This window comes from Salmo trutta, chromosome 13, assembly GCF_901001165.1.
Source record: "Salmo trutta chromosome 13, fSalTru1.1, whole genome shotgun sequence".
NCBI lineage: Eukaryota > Metazoa > Chordata > Actinopteri > Salmoniformes > Salmonidae > Salmo > Salmo trutta.
Window position 1 is genome coordinate 30,201,324 of NC_042969.1, and position 15,884 is coordinate 30,217,207.

Here is a 15,884-nt window from a genome sequence, read left to right on the forward strand (position 1 = left end):
CATAACCGTCCAATCAGCGCCACCTGGGGTTCGCAATGAACTTGTAGGCTATGTGTGACAATTCAATATTGGAAACAAATGCTACATTTTACTTGTTTTATAAGGATACATGATTATATACCAGAGGATGGAACTCTGTAAATATTAAACATTGAATCAAGTCTAAGAATCTTACCTTTATGGTCAAAGTAGGTACAGCCCTTTTATTATGAAAATCTAAGACGTGCGACACCGGAAGGAAGTTCCGCAGATCGAAGGACAACTGGTGGAGAATCGCTGTTACGACAGGCAAGTGGTGTTTATTTTGACGCTTTACGTTGTCCTTCTAACTCATTTTATATTTTATGACATGTCGTTGATATATTTGAGAATTGCAACAAATATTAGGATAATCTGGCTGTCTTTCTAACTATGCAATCGATTAAGTACACCATTATTGCCGAGTCAAACATAAACAGCTTCGGTCCATTGCTAGGTTTACGTTATGCGACAACTTGAAGTGTATGCGAAAGGACAGAATAACAAAACGTAACTAGCTAGCTACTCAAAAACATTTCTTAGCTGCCATTAGGATTGACAGAGGTATGATAATCGACATTGTAACCAAGTGGTGTTTGATACGACTTCTTATGCAGCTAGATAACGTCTAGCTACCAGTAGCTATATAGCTACGCTAGCTGGCTTGGTAATGTTGTGGGTATGGCTAGTTAGCTTAGCTAACTTGATCTTTGCTAACATAGCTGCTACCAGAGCTTTGTTGTGACTTTTTAGTAAGTAGCAAGAACACAGCTGGCTAGATTCTTAGTATTTCGCTAGCTACTTGTCTTAACTCAGTGTCAGCAAACGATTTGGCTAGTTAGCCTACCGTGCTAACCCAGTGTTGCAGTCGAATGTCATTGGTCGAGGGCTTGAGGCTATGGACAGGGCCTATTAGCTTCAGCGAGCAAACCGGTTCCAAAAGTAGCCTTTTTTGCATGATGTGTAGTTACATAGTAAATGTTTTATTTGTCAGATGTATACAATTAAAACGAGGAGGGGAAAGTTGCAGAGCGATGTTTTTCAAATGAATACTCCAGGGATGCCTGATGTGTCAGTGAGACCAAGACATTCAGGCCTAACAACAGTGATATCCACTTGTTGATCTAGAATGGAATGGTCTTCTTTCATCTTTTCTGTTGCCTGTCAATGATTATCAATACTGTCCAAACTGTGCCATTGCACACTTTAGGCTCTAGCAAATCTGATTCAACTAATAAAGTATTTTGTTGACCAGTTATGCTAGTACTAGTAGTGAATCAAAACTGTAGGGGTCATGGGAGGATTGCAAAATGCTGAGCTATTGTTTGTGACCTTGTTCAGTGGTTCTCAAACCTCTCCTTGGGGACCCCCAGCCATTCCAGGTATTTGATATTTTCTATAGCTAGCACACCTGATTCAACTAATCATCAGGCCCTTGACTAGGTGAATCAGATGAGTTACTTCAGGCCCTTGACTAGGTGAATCAGATGAGTTACTTCAGGCCCTTGACTAGGTGAATCAGATGAATTACTTCAGGCCCTTGACTAGGTGAATAAGATGAGTTACTTCAGGCCCTTGACTAGATGAATCAGATGAGTTACTTCAGGCCCTTGACTAGGTGAATCAGATGAGTTACTTCAGGCCCTTGACTAGGTGAATCAGATGAGCTACTTCAGGCCCTTGACTAGGTGAATCACTTCAGGGCTACAACAAAATTGTGAAATGTCAGGGGGTCCCTGGAGAGAGGTTTAAGAACCTAGACCTAGTTCCCTTGGTTATGTGTGTTCTCTCTCCCAGGTGGTAGTGAATGCGGTAGAGTCCCAGTCTAGGTATGGAGCAGTGTGCGTGTGTGGAGCGGGAGCTGGAGAAGGTGCTCCATAGGTTCGTCATGTACGGACACCAGTCAGAGGAACGTCTGGACGAACTACTACGCAGCGTCTGTGAGCTACGGGGACAGCTGGTTACATTCGGTAAGGCCATGCCAGCTCCACGCTGTAGTTTAGAAGTAGTGTCCACTCCAGTCATCCGGTACCTTGCAGGTGCATGGTACAAAATGAGAGAATGATAGATACCTGCCCACACGGTTAAAGGCCCCATATTTGAGGAATTTGATGCACGACTATAACTGAAGCACAGAACAATATGCAGTGAATTTATTTAAACACCAGAGAAATGAAACATTGTTTTGCCCCGGTTGCGTGTCATGACTCATGAGTTCAGGCACAGAAGTGATTCATAGGTCTCTCTGTGTGTAACTTTCAGCATGTCTACTTTAACCTTTTACATTAGGACTTGTTTTAACCTGATTGCTGTCTCCTTCAGGGCAGAGACATGTATTTACAGAGTTGGGTCAACTTTTGAATATTGTTTTAATTCTAGACACTCAGTTACATAACATTGTTTGAATATTCCCATGTGACAGTAATAGGGTGCTAACCATAGACATATGTCATTATGTTTTAAATGGCGCTAACATGGCTGCCATAGAATGTTGTGTATTGTCAATGCATTACCTCTCCTTCAGGGGTACGAGATGCAGATCTGACGGTGCTGTCTCAGACCATGGCCCAGTGTTGTAAGAACATTAAAGAAACGGTACAGCTGCTGGCCTCCAGACACAAGGACATCCACGGCAGTGTCTCCAAAGTGGGCAAAGCTATCGACAGGGTGAGAGTTTCCCAGTAAATGCTTTCATTATAGTATCTTTACAATTTAGAAAAGAGATGACGCAACTTCCTTGTGGTTCAAGACAATATTATAAACTTAATCACAAGGGAGAAATGTATTTCCACTGATCCTTTGGTTGTTTCCTGGTTGTGTTTCTGTAGAACTTTGATGCAGAGGTGAGTGCAGTGGTGGCGGAGACAGTGTGGGACTCACCTGAGAGACAGAAGTACCTGAGTGAGACCATCGTGGAACACCTGTACAGACAAGGCATGCTGAGCGTGGCAGAGGACCTATGTCAGGTAAACAAACAACTGAGATGAAACAAAAGCCTGCACACCCTATTGGTCCCCAGAACCAGAATTGAAGAACTTGGGTGTACTTCATATGTATTATAACTGCCTGCCGTGTGTGTCTCTCCAGGAGTCTGGAGTAGTGATTGTACTTCATATGTATTAGAACTGTGTGTGTGTGTGTGTGTGTGTGTGTGTGTGTGTGTCCAGGAGTCTGGAGTAGTGATTGACATGAGCATGAAGCAGCCGTTCTTGGAACTCAACAGGATCCTGGAGGCCTTGAGGATGCAGGACCTCAGACCAGCACTAGAGTATGTACTATACCTCCTCTCTGTTATATACTGACCTCAGACCAGCAGTAGAGTATGTACTATACCTCCTCTCTGTTATATACTGACCTCAGACCAGCACTAGAGTATGTACTATACCTCCTCTCTGTTATATACTGACCTCAGACCAGCACTAGAGTATGTACTATACCTCCTCTCTGTTATATACTGACCTCAGACCAGCACTAGAGTATGTACTATACCTCCTCTCTGTTATATACTGACCTCAGACCAGCAGTAGAGTATGTACTATACCTCCTCTGTTATATACTGACCTCAGACCAGCACTAGAGTATATACTGTACCTCCTCTCTACCTCCTCTCTGTTATATACTGACCTCAGACCAGCACTAGAATAATGTACTCTCCCTCCTCTCTGTTATATACTGACCTCAGACCAGCAGTAGAGTATGTACTATACCTCCTCTCTGTTATATACTGACCTCAGACCAGCACTAGAGTATGTACTATACCTCCTCTCTGTTATATACTGACCTCAGACCAGCACTAGAGTATGTACTATACCTCCTCTCTGTTATATACTGACCTCAGACCAGCACTAGAGTATGTACTATACCTCCTCTCTGTTATATACTGACCTCAGACCAGCAGTAGAGTATGTACTATACCTCCTCTCTGTTATATACTGACCTCAGACCAGCACTAGAGTATGTACTATACCTCCTCTCTGTTATATACTGACCTCAGACCAGCACTAAAGTATGTACTGTACCTCCTCTCTGTGTGGAGTTGAATGTGAATCAAACCCCTCTTTGATAATTTTGATCCATTCAGTAACTGATTAACTTTAGAACACAATTGATATCTGAAAGACTTGTAGACACACGGTCAGGGTTGGGTCAATGCCAGGGTTGAAGGCCAATCCTGGGGTCTATTCACTAGGACCCAAACAGAAGGAAACGGGGAGGGAACTACCTGAATTTGTCCAATATAAATTGTTTTCAGTTTGCTGCGGTGTGCACTAACGATTACAATCCTCTCTCTCCCTGGTTCCAGATGGGCAGTAACAAACCGGCAGCGCCTGCTGGACCTGAACAGTACCCTGGAGTTCAAGCTGCACCGCCTCTACTTCATCAGCCTGTTAAACGGAGGCATCACCAACCAGCTGGAGGCGCTACAGTACGCCAGGCACTTCCAGCCCTTCGCCTCACAGCACCAGAGAGGTAGGGGACACAGACAGCTTGGGCCCTGTTCTGGTCAGAGTGGGACAGATAGAAATGTAGAGGGCAGATATATGATGGTCTGAATGGAGGCAGTCCTTCACCTCACAGCACCAGAGGGGTCGGGACAGACTCCCTGGCTGGGGGTTCCTGGTGGTTTTGAGGAGGGGTAGGGACAGACTCCCTGGCTGGGGGTTCCTGGTGGTTTTGAAGAGGGGTAGGGACAGACTCCCTGGCTGGGGGTTCCTGGCGGTTTTGAGGAGGGGTAGGGACAGACTCCCTGGCTGGGGGTTCCTGGCGGTTTTGAGGAGGGGTAGGGACAGACTCCCTGGCTGGGGGTTCCTGGTGGTTTTGAGGAGGGGTAGGGACAGACTCCCTGGCTGGGGGTTCCTGGTGGTTTTGAGGAGGGGTAGGGACAGACTCCCTGGCTGGGGGTTCCTTTTGGTTTTGAGGAGGGGTAGGGACAGACTCCCTGGCTGGGGGTTCCTTGTGGTTTTGAGGAGCTTTTTGACAGGGATCATGTTCATTAGGCACCAAACGGAAAGAAAATAAACTGAAACAGGGAGGGACTGTCCAATAAGAAGAAATCCTAATCATCCAATAAGAAACTCTAATTGTTGTTTTCTGTTGCCAAGCATGTTCCATTGTTGTTTTCTGTTGTCTTCTCTCCCCCCAGACATCCTTATTAACAGTGTCTCCTCTCCCCCAGACATCCATATTAACAGTGTCGCCTCTCCCCCAGACATCCTTATTAACAGTGTCTCCTCTCTTCCCAGACATCCTTATTAACAGTGTCTCCTCTCCCCCCAGACATCCATTTTAACAGTGTCTCCTCTCCCCCCAGACATCCATATTAACAGTGTCTCCTCTCCCCCAGACATCCATATTAAGTGTCTCCTCTCCCCCAGACATCCATATTAAGTGTCTCCTCTCCTCCCCAGACATCCATATTAACAGTGTCTCCTCTCCCCCCAGACATCCATATTAACAGTGTCTCCTCTCCCCCTAGACACCCATTTTAACAGTGTCTCCTCTCCCCCCAGACACCCATTTTAACAGTGTCTCCTCTCCCCCCCAGACACCCATTTTAACAGTGTCTCCTCTCCCCCAGACACCCATTTTAACAGTGTCTCCTCTCCCCCCCAGACATCGTATTAACCGACCTCTCCCCCAGACATCCGTATTAACAGTGTCTCCTCTCCCCCCCAGACATCCGTATTAACAGTGTCTCCTCTCCCCCCAGACATCCGTATTAACAGTGTCTCCTCTCCCCCAGACATCCGTATTAACAGTGTCGCCTCTCCCCCAGACATCCGTATTAACAGTGTCTCCTCTCCCCCAGACATCCGTATTAACAGTGTCGCCTCTCCCCCAGACATCCGTATTACAGTGTCTCCTCCTCCCACCAGACATCCGTATTAACAGTTGTTCTCTCTCCCCCCAGACATCCGTATTTAAGTGTCGCCTCTCCCCCAGACATCCGTATTAAGTGTCGCCTCTCCCCCAGACATCCGTATTAACAGTGTCGCCTCTCCCCCAGACATCCGTATTAAGTGTCGCCTCTCCCCCAGACATCCGTATTAACAGTGTCTCCTCTCCCCACCAGACATTCCGTTATTATATACTTAGTGTCTCCTCTCCCCCCCAGAAATCCGTTTATAACAGTGTCTCCTCTCCCCCCCCCCAGACAATCCGTTATTAACAGTTGTCTCCTATCCGTATTAACAGTGTCTCCTCTCCCCCCCCAGACATCCGTTAACAGTGTCTCCTCTCCCCCCCAGACATCCGTTATTAACAGTGTCTCCTCTCCCCCCCCAGACATCCGAGTATTACATTCATCGTAACAGTCTCTCTCCCCCCCAGACATCCGTATTAACAGTGTCTCCTCTCCCCCCCCAGACATCCGTATTAACAGTGTCTCCTCTCCCCCCCCCAGACATCCGTATTAACAGTGTCTCCTCTCCCCCCCCCAGACATCCGTATTAACAGTGTCTCCTCTCCCCCCCCCAGACATCCGTATTAACAGTGTCTCCTCTCCCCCCCCAGACATCCGTATTAACAGTGTCTCCTCTCCCCCCCCCAGACATCCGTATTAACAGTGTCTCCTCTCCCCCCCCAGACATCCGTATTAACAGTGTCTCCTCTCCCCCCCCAGACATCCGTATTAACAGGTCTCCTCTCCCCCCCCAGACATCCGTATTAACAGTGTCTCCTCCCCCCCCCCAGACATCCGTATTAACAGTGTCTCCTCTCCCCCCCCAGACATCCGTATTAACAGTGTCTCCTCTCCCCCCCCAGACATCCGTATTAACAGTGTCTCCTCTCCCCCCCCAGACATCCGTATTAACAGTGTCTCCTCTCCCCCCCCAGACATCCGTATTAACAGTGTCTCCTCTCCCTCCCCAGACATCCGTATTAACAGTGTCTCCTCTCCCTCCCCAGACATCCGTATTAACAGTGTCTCCTCTCCCTCCCCAGACATCCAGATCCTCATGGGTAGTCTGGTGTACCTGCGGCACGGCATAGAGAACTCTCCCTACCGCTCTCTGCTAGAGACCAACCAATGGGCTGAGATCTGTAACAGCTTCACCAGGGACGCCTGCGCTCTGCTGGGGCTATCTGTAGAGTCACCTCTCAGTGTCAGGTTAGACACGCACATGCACACGCACAGGTTGAGAGCTTCAAGTTCCTTGGTGTCCACATCACCAGCAAACTATCATGGTCCAAACACACTAAGACAGTTGTGATGAGGGCACAACAAAACCTATTTTCCCTCAGGAGACTGAAAAGATTTGGCATGGGTCCTCAGATCCTCAAAAGGTTATACAGCTGCACCATCGAGACCATTCTGATTGGTTGCATCACTGCCTGGGATGGCAACTGCTCGGCCTCCGACCGCAAGGCGCTACAGAGGGTTGTGCCTACCGCCCAGTACGTCACTGGGGCAAAGCTTCCTGCCATCCAGGACCTCTATACCAGGCGGTGTCAGAGGAAGGCCCTAAAAATTGTGAAAGACTCCAGGCACCCTAGTCATAGACTGTTCTCTCTGGTACTGCACGGCAAGCGGTACCGGAGCGCCAAGTCTAGGTCCAAGAGGCTTCTAAACAGCTTCTAACCCCAAGCCATAAGACTCCTGAACAGCTAATTAAAGGGCTACCCAGAACCCTCTTTTACGCTGCTGCTACTTTGTTTATTATCTATGCATAGTCACTTTAACTCTACCTACATGTACACATTACCTCAAATACCTCAACTAACCGGTGCCCCCGCACATTGACTCTGTACAGGTACCCCCTGTATATAGCCTGCACATTGACTCTGTACAGGTACCCCCTGTATATAGCCTGCACATTGACTCTGTACAGGTACCCCCTGTATATAGCCTGCACATTGACTCTGTACAGGTACCCCCTGTATATAGCCTGCACATTGACTCTGTACAGGTACCCCCTGTATATAGCCTCCACATTGACTCTGTACAGGTACCCCCTGTATATAGCCTGCACATTGACTCTGTACAGGTACCCCCTGTATATAGCCTGCACATTGACTCTGTACAGGTACCCCCTGTATATAGCCTGCACATTGACTCTGTACAGGTACCCCCTGTATATAGCCTCCACATTGACTCTGTACAGGTACCCCCTGTATATAGCCTGCACATTGACTCTGTACAGGTACCCCCTGTATATAGCCTGCACATTGACTCTGTACAGGTACCCCCTGTATATAGCCTCCACATTGACTCTGTACAGGTACCCCCTGTAATAGCCTGCCACATTGACTCTGTACAGGTACCCCCTGTATATAGCCCTGCACATTGACTCTGTACAGGTACCCCTGTATATAGCCTGCACATTGACTCTGTACAGGTACCCCCTGTATATAGCCTCCACATTGACTCTGTACAGGTACCCCTGTATAGCCTGCCACATTGACTCTGTACAGGTACCCCCTGTATATAGCCTGCACATTGACTCTGTACAGGTACCCCCTGTATATAGCCTGCACATTGACTCTGTACAGGTACCCCCTGTATATAGCCTGCACATTGACTCTGTACAGGTACCCCCTGTATATAGCCTGCACATTGACTCTGTACAGGTACCCCCTTGTATATAGCCGCACATTGACTCTGTACAGGTACCCCCTGTATATAGCCTGCACATTGACTCTGTACAGGTACCCCCCTGTAATAGCCTGCACATTGACTCTGTACAGGTACCCCCTGTATATAGCCTCCACATTGACTCTGTACAGGTACCCCCCTGTATATAGCCTGCACATTGACTCTGTACAGGTACCCCCTGTATATAGCCTCCACATTGACTCTGTACAGGTACCCCCCCTGTATATAGCCTCCACATTGACTCTGTACAGGTACCCCCTGTATATAGCCTGCACATTGACTCTGTACAGGTACCCCCTGTATATAGCCTGCACATTGACTGTCCAGGTCCCCCTTATATAGCCTCCACTTGACTCCTGTACGGTACCCCTGTATATAGCCTGCACATTGACTCTGTAACAGGTACCCCCTGTATATAGCCTGCACATTGACTCTGTACAGGTACCCCCTGTATATAGCCTGCACATTGACTCTGTACAGGTACCCCCTGTATATAGCCTGCCACATTGACTCTGTACAGGTACCCCCTGTATATAGCCTGCACATTGACTCTGTACAGGTACCCCCTGTATATAGCCTCCACATTGACTCTGTACAGGTACCCCCTGTATATAGCCTGCACATTGACTCTGTACAGGTACCCCCTTGTATATAGCCTGCCACATTGACTCTGTACAGGTACCCCTGTATATAGCCTGCACATTGACTCTGTACAGGTACCCCTGTATATAGCCCTGCACATGACTCTGCTACAGGTACCCCCCTGTATATAGCCTCGCACATTGACTCTGTACAGGTACCCCCTGTATATAGCCTGCACATTGACTCTGTACAGGTACCCCTGTATATAGCCTGCACATTGACTCTGTACAGGTACCCCCTGTATATAGCCTGCACATTGACTCTGTACAGGTACCCCCTGTATATAGCCTGCACATTGACTCTGTACAGGTACCCCCTGTATATAGCTCTGCACATTGACTCTGTACAGGTACCCCCTGTATATAGCCTGCACATTGACTCTGTACAGGTACCCCCTGTATATAGCCTGCACATTGACCTCTGTACAGGTACCCCCTGTATATAGCCTGCACATTGACTCTGTACAGGTACCCCCTGTATATAGCACATGACTGTACAGGTACCCCCTGTATATAGCCCTGCACATTGACTCTTACGGGACCCCCTGTATATAGCCTTCCACATTGACTCTGTACAGGTACCCCCTGTATATAGCCTCCACATTGACTCTGTACAGGTAACCCCTGTTATATAGCCTGCAATTGACTCTGTACAGGTACCGCCCTGTAGATAGCCCTTAGCACATTGACTCTGTACAGGTACCCCCTGTATATAGCCTGCACATTGACTCTGTACAGGTTACCCCTGTATATAGCCTGCACATTGACTCTGTACAGGTAACCCCTGTGTATTAGCCTGCACATTGACTTCTGGACAGGTACCCCCTGTATATAGCCTGCACATTGACTCTGTACAGGTACCCCCTGTATATAGCCTGCACATTGACTCTGTACAGGTACCCCCTGTATATAGCCTGCACATTGACTCTGTACAGGTACCCCCTGTATATAGCCTGCACATTGACTCTGTACAGGTACCCCCTGTATATAGCCTGCACATTGACTCTGTACAGGTACCCCCTGTATATAGCCTCCACATTGACTCTGTACAGGTACCCCCTGTATATAGCCTGCACATTGACTCTGTACCGGTACCCCCTGGATATAGCCTCCACATTGACTCTGTACAGGTACCCCCTGTATATAGCCTGCACATTGACTCTGTACAGGTACCCCCTGTATATAGCCTCCACATTGACTCTGTACAGGTACCCCCTGTATATAGCCTGCACATTGACTCTGTACAGGTACCCCTGTATATAGCCTCCACATTGACTCTGTACAGGTACCCCCTGTATATAGCCTCCACATTGACTCTGTACAGGTACCCCCTGTATATAGCCTGCACATTGACTCTGTACAGGTACCCCCTGTATATAGCCTGCACATTGACTCTGTACAGGTACCCCCTGTATATAGCCTCCACATTGACTCTGTACAGGTACCCCCCTGTATATAGCCTGCACATTGACTCTGTACAGGTACCCCCTGTATATAGCCTGCACATTGACTCTGTACAGGTACCCCCTGTATATAGCCTGCACATTGACTCTGTACAGGTACCCCCTGTATATAGCCTGCCACATTGACTCTGTACAGGTACCCCCTGTATATAGCCTGCACATTGACTCTGTACAGGTACCCCCTGTATATAGCCTCCACATTGACTCTGTACAGGTACCCCCTGTATATAGCCTGCACATTGACTCTGTACAGGTACCCCCTGTATATAGCCTGCACATTGACTCGTACAGGTACCCCCTGTATATAGCCTGCACATTGACTCTGTACAGGTACCCCCTGTATATAGCCTGCACATTGACTCTGTACAGGTACCCCCTGTATATAGCCTGCACATTGACTCTGTACAGGTACCCCCTGTATATAGCCTGCACATTGACTCTGTACAGGTACCCCCTGTATATAGCCTGCACATTGACTCTGTACAGGTACCCCCTGTATATAGCCTGCACATTGACTCTGTACAGGTACCCCTGTATATAGCCTGCACATTGACTCTGTACAGGTACCCCCTGTATATAGCCTGCACATTGACTCTGTACAGGTACCCCCTGTATATAGCCTGCACATTGACTCTGTACAGGTACCCCCTGTATATAGCCTCCACATTGACTCTGTACAGGTACCCCCTGTATATAGCCCCGCTATTGTTATTTACTGCTGCTCTTTAATTACTTTTTATTCTTATCTCATACTTTTTTTTGGTTGTATTTTCTTAAAACTGCATTGTTGGTTAAGGGCTTGTAAGTAAACATTTCACTGTAAGGTCTACACCTGTTGTATTCAGCGCATGTGACAAATCCAGTTTGATTTGACACACACGGCCGGGAGTATGACGCTGATAGTAAGATTCCTATACACTGCTCGTCTTTGTTTCTGACTGCAGTATGTATCTGTGACTTCCACGTCTGTTTCTCTGTGTTGAATGTCAGTTTTGCGTCAGGCTGCATGGCTCTGCCAGTCCTGATGAACATCAAACAGGTGATTGAACAGAGACAGTGTAGCGGAGTCTGGACACACAAGGACGAGCTACCTGTAAGTCTCCCTCTCTAAGCTCTCTGCTTTTCTCTCATGACTTTCTCTGGGCAACGATTTCTCAGTGTTTAAAAGCAAGAATTGTAATTCATAATTATTTCTAACATCTATGATACTATAACCATTTTAAAATGGATTATTAATGAAGGTTGTCATAGGAGGGTAATGGTGCTGTCCTGTCTTTCCTGTCTGTCCTGTCTCCTCTCCCTCCAGATTGAGATAGACCTGGGGAAGAAGTGCTGGTACCACTCCGTATTCGCCTGTCCCATCCTCCGGCAGCAGACGTCAGAGAGCAACCCTCCCATGAAGCTCATCTGTGGACACGTCATCTCCAGAGACGCCCTCAACAAACTCACCAACGCTGGAAAGTAAGTTTGATCCAGGCTGACCAACAGACCGGAGGGCATTCAACCATTGGCAGTGTCAGACCTTTGTAACTCTGTGGTTAAACTCACCTGCCTGTGTGTGTCTGAACTCTCTCTGTCCTCCATCTCCTCAGACTGAAATGCCCCTACTGTCCCATGGAGCAGAACCCGTCAGATGCCAAGCAGATCTTCTTTTGATCCCCCGTCCTGTTTCCTGAAACCGCCAGGCCCTTGGAACTACAGTAGCTAGCTACCTGCTACCCCAGGACCCCTGGAAATCCCCATCCTACCTCCTCACAGGCACCAATTTGCCCCAGTGTCCCCACCCAAACTCGGACAGATCCCCTCCCAGTGATGGCCCAAGGCTGTAATATTCCTGCCTCGTCTTGCCCCATCAACAGCTCCTAGTGTACAGAGGGCTGATGTGGATGGCCCATCAAACGACTTCTACCCATAGAGAGACAGAGAGGAGTCGGTCAGCATGAGGACGAAGGAAACATCTCAAAAGGATTGTTCATTCATTGACACTCGTTCATTTGCAACTGCCTGCTGAACTTATTCTACACTTTTTCTTTAAGGATGTGATGAGGTGTTATGCTTTCTTTTGTGGGATGGTGATAGGCTATCGAGTTGATGATGGTGATAGGCTGTCGAGTTGATGATGGTGATAGGCTGTCGAGTTGATGATGGTGATAGGCTGTCGAGTTGATGATGGTGATAGGCTGTCGAGTTGATGATGGTGATAGGCTGTCGAGTTGATGATGGTGATAGGCTGTCGAGTTGATGATGGTGATAGGCTGTCGAGTTGATGATGGTGATAGGCTGTCGAGTTGATGATGGTGATAGGCTGTCGAGTTGATGATGGTGATAGGCTGTCGAGTTGATGATGGTGATAGGCTGTCGAGTTGATGATGGTGATAGGCTGTCGAGTTGATGATGGTGATAGGCTGTCGAGTTGATGATGGTGATAGGCTGTCGAGTTGATGATGGTGATAGGCTGTCGAGTTCATGATGGTGATAGGCTGTTGAGTTGATGATGATGGTGATAGGCTGTCGAGTTGAGTTGATGATGATGGTGATAGGCTGTCGAGTTGAGTTGATGATGATGGTGATAGGCTGTCGAGTTGAGTTGATGATGGTGATAGGCTGTCGAGTTCAAGTTGATGGCGTGTTGATGTTGAATTTCTGTTGATGATAGCCTTTCGAGTTGAGTTGATAGGGTATCAAGTTGTAGTTTTTGGACGACTGCTAAGTTCCTTATTCTCTATCTCTCCATCTGTAGGCTTTCCTCAGTACACAGAATGCTCTATCCATCTGTAGGCTTTCCTCAGTAGACAGAATGGGTCTTTTATAATGATTTAATGGATGTTAGAGGGGTGATGTGACAGTTATAATTTTTAATTTTTTTTAGAAAGTTGTCTGATTTCAGGAGAGTATTTAAACTTCTATATTACAGAGGTAAAGCTAAGTGGCCTCTGAGAAAATATATTCACATAAATTGTATTGAGAGGTTGTGATTGGCTGATAGGTGGTGACCATGGTTACAGTTTGAATGGAACACTGATTGTAATTTTTTTTTAAACATTTCTCTTTCTATTGGTGATGATGTAATAAAGGCCTTGATTGGTTGAAAGTCACTTTGGGTTACAGTACATGTATCAGTGTGATGATCAACAGTTGTGATCGATGGAGAGTTCGAGGGTCAATTGACTGATTTGATTTTGCAACTGGCTCCAATAACAAGAATTTTCCTGAAGAAGGAAGCCATGTTTCTTGTTCTGTGTAGGCCTATGTATTCAACAAAAACAAATTATACTACTGTGAAGTCTGCTTTTGTTTTTATTTATCATCGCTAGAATCAAGTCTCTTTGTAAAATAGTGCAACCACAAGTAACATAATACATTTTATGAAATATAATTATGCCACAAAATAGCAACATCAGTATTGGGTTGGATCCATGATCAAATCCTTCTCCGTTTTCTGAATCGATAGCTCCCAGCCCATGGAATGTTGATGTCATACCAGCCCATGGAATGGTGATGTCATACCAGCCCATGGAATGGTGATGTCATACCAGCCCATGGAATGGTGATGTCATACCAGCCCATGGAATGGTGATGTCAGCGAGTTCTGCACCACCATCTCTTTAACAGCCGACACATGGTAGCAGGCAGCCATTATATCAACTTTGCACTGATCTCCAGTCAGAATGAATGATGGAAGCAGGTATTTTTTTTAAGCAGGTATAGTTTTATATTATGATTTGTGTGTGCACATGTGTTTGTTTTATGTTTGGTTGATTTTTACATTTGATATACTGCTTTTGGTTGACAATCATTCATCTCCTTTCCCAGATTGACAGAATACACTAAGGTCTGATATGGCTTCTTCCTTGGGTTCTTTTTCTTTTCCATTAGTCAGTTCTTGAGTTCTTGTGTGATAGGTTTGCCTTTTACCTGCTTCTCTGTCTTTATTAAAGTTGTATTGTACATATTTATTCTCTAACATGTTTCATATTATACTTGCATCTTAAAATGGAATAAAAACTTTATACTCCAACTCTGTTTATATGTTTGTGGAAAGTATTCGAATTTGGTTGGTTTTGGTTAGCTGCAGAAAGATGGACCGATAGAGCCAATATTAGCCACTGATGTTGACTCACATACTCTTCCTACTGATGCCACCAGATGGCGACATTACAACACTAGGTGACTTCTACATTCTAAACATGCCTTAGTTTTACTTTTTATTTTATTTAACTAGACAAATCAGTTAAGAACAAATTCTTATTTACAATGACGGCCTGCCAGCCTGAGAATTTTAGTTGCAGAAATGTCTCCTACTGGGCTAGCTGTATTCACTTCATGCAAACAACTGTCCTCCTGTTGACTTTAACTAGTGTGTGGTATAGTTGTATGTAAGTAATTCTGTTAAGCCGCCTACAATGAATGCTTGAAATCCAAGCAGTGAAGTTTGCATGTGTAGAGTCTCTCCTACATACAGAGCAGCAACACACACAAGCATGAGTTAATATCTTTCATCATCATCCCACACTCAGAAGACAGTCACCTATGTGAGCTGTGGAGTTATATTAAACCCTGGATTATATAATGTTAGATGGAGATTGGTGAGTCAAGTCTAAAACAGGACTGTTTGCTAACTGCTCAAATCATGAACCTGGCTATTACACAAGTCAAATACGCTTGAGAGTGGGTGGGAGGACAGCTCATAATGGCTGGGATGGAGTAAATGGAATGGGATCATACACATGAAAACCATGGGTTTGAGAGTTCGCTACCATTCCATTGATTCCTTTCCAGCTGTTACTATGAGCCGTCCTCCCCAATTAAGATGCCACCAGCCTCCTGTGGTGCACACACACACACACACACACACACACACACACACACACACACACACACACACACACACACACACACACACACACACACACACACACACACACACACACACACACATATTTAATTTGCATTCTAAAAGAAAACTGGGCGTTTGTTCTGTGTCCAGCACTCAACTTCACAAAACCACCCAGGGCAGCCACTACCCTTCTCTACAGCCTACCTTGGCTGGCTCACATAGAAATACCTGTTCCTTACGCTAACAAATATCCTCCTCTGTTTCCATCTGGGCTGACCTTTGACCTCTAATGTCCAAACTCCGGAAGGAGGTATGTAGGGGCCAGGGAT

At 46.4% G+C, this 15,884-nt stretch overlaps 1 protein-coding gene across 3 annotated transcripts; it reads left to right on the top strand.

Annotated features, from left to right (window-relative positions):
• Nucleotides 1-202: 202 nt before the first annotated feature.
• On the top strand, nt 203-14,736 carry LOC115205615 (E3 ubiquitin-protein transferase RMND5B). 3 transcript variants are annotated; one of them, XM_029771783.1, is made up of 10 exons: nt 203-288; nt 1,816-1,988; nt 2,543-2,685; nt 2,847-2,984; nt 3,186-3,286; nt 4,322-4,488; nt 6,964-7,129; nt 11,709-11,811; nt 12,025-12,179; nt 12,311-14,736. In XM_029771783.1, exons 2-10 carry the CDS (start codon nt 1,850-1,852, stop codon nt 12,372-12,374), a joined length of 1,176 nt encoding a protein of 391 aa, XP_029627643.1. In that variant the 5' UTR covers nt 203-288; nt 1,816-1,849; the 3' UTR covers nt 12,375-14,736. The 3 variants fall into 3 exon arrangements, with proteins under 3 accessions (XP_029627643.1, XP_029627644.1, XP_029627645.1); XM_029771784.1 differs by lacking the exon at nt 203-288 and adding an exon at nt 306-582; XM_029771785.1 differs by lacking the exon at nt 203-288 and adding an exon at nt 306-528.
• The last annotated feature ends 1,148 nt before the right edge of the window (nt 14,737-15,884 follow it).

Bases quoted from the DNA above. Each gene is read 5' to 3' on its own strand.
- LOC115205615 (XM_029771783.1), top strand. From the start codon at position 1,850: ATGGAGCAGTGTGCGTGTGTGGAGCGGGAGCTGGAGAAGGTGCTCCAT. The intron at 4,489-6,963 runs GTAGGGGACACA...CTCCCTCCCCAG, and splicing joins CGCCTCACAGCACCAGAGAG to ACATCCAGATCCTCATGGGT. The intron at 11,812-12,024 runs GTAAGTCTCCCT...CTCTCCCTCCAG, and splicing joins CACACAAGGACGAGCTACCT to ATTGAGATAGACCTGGGGAA.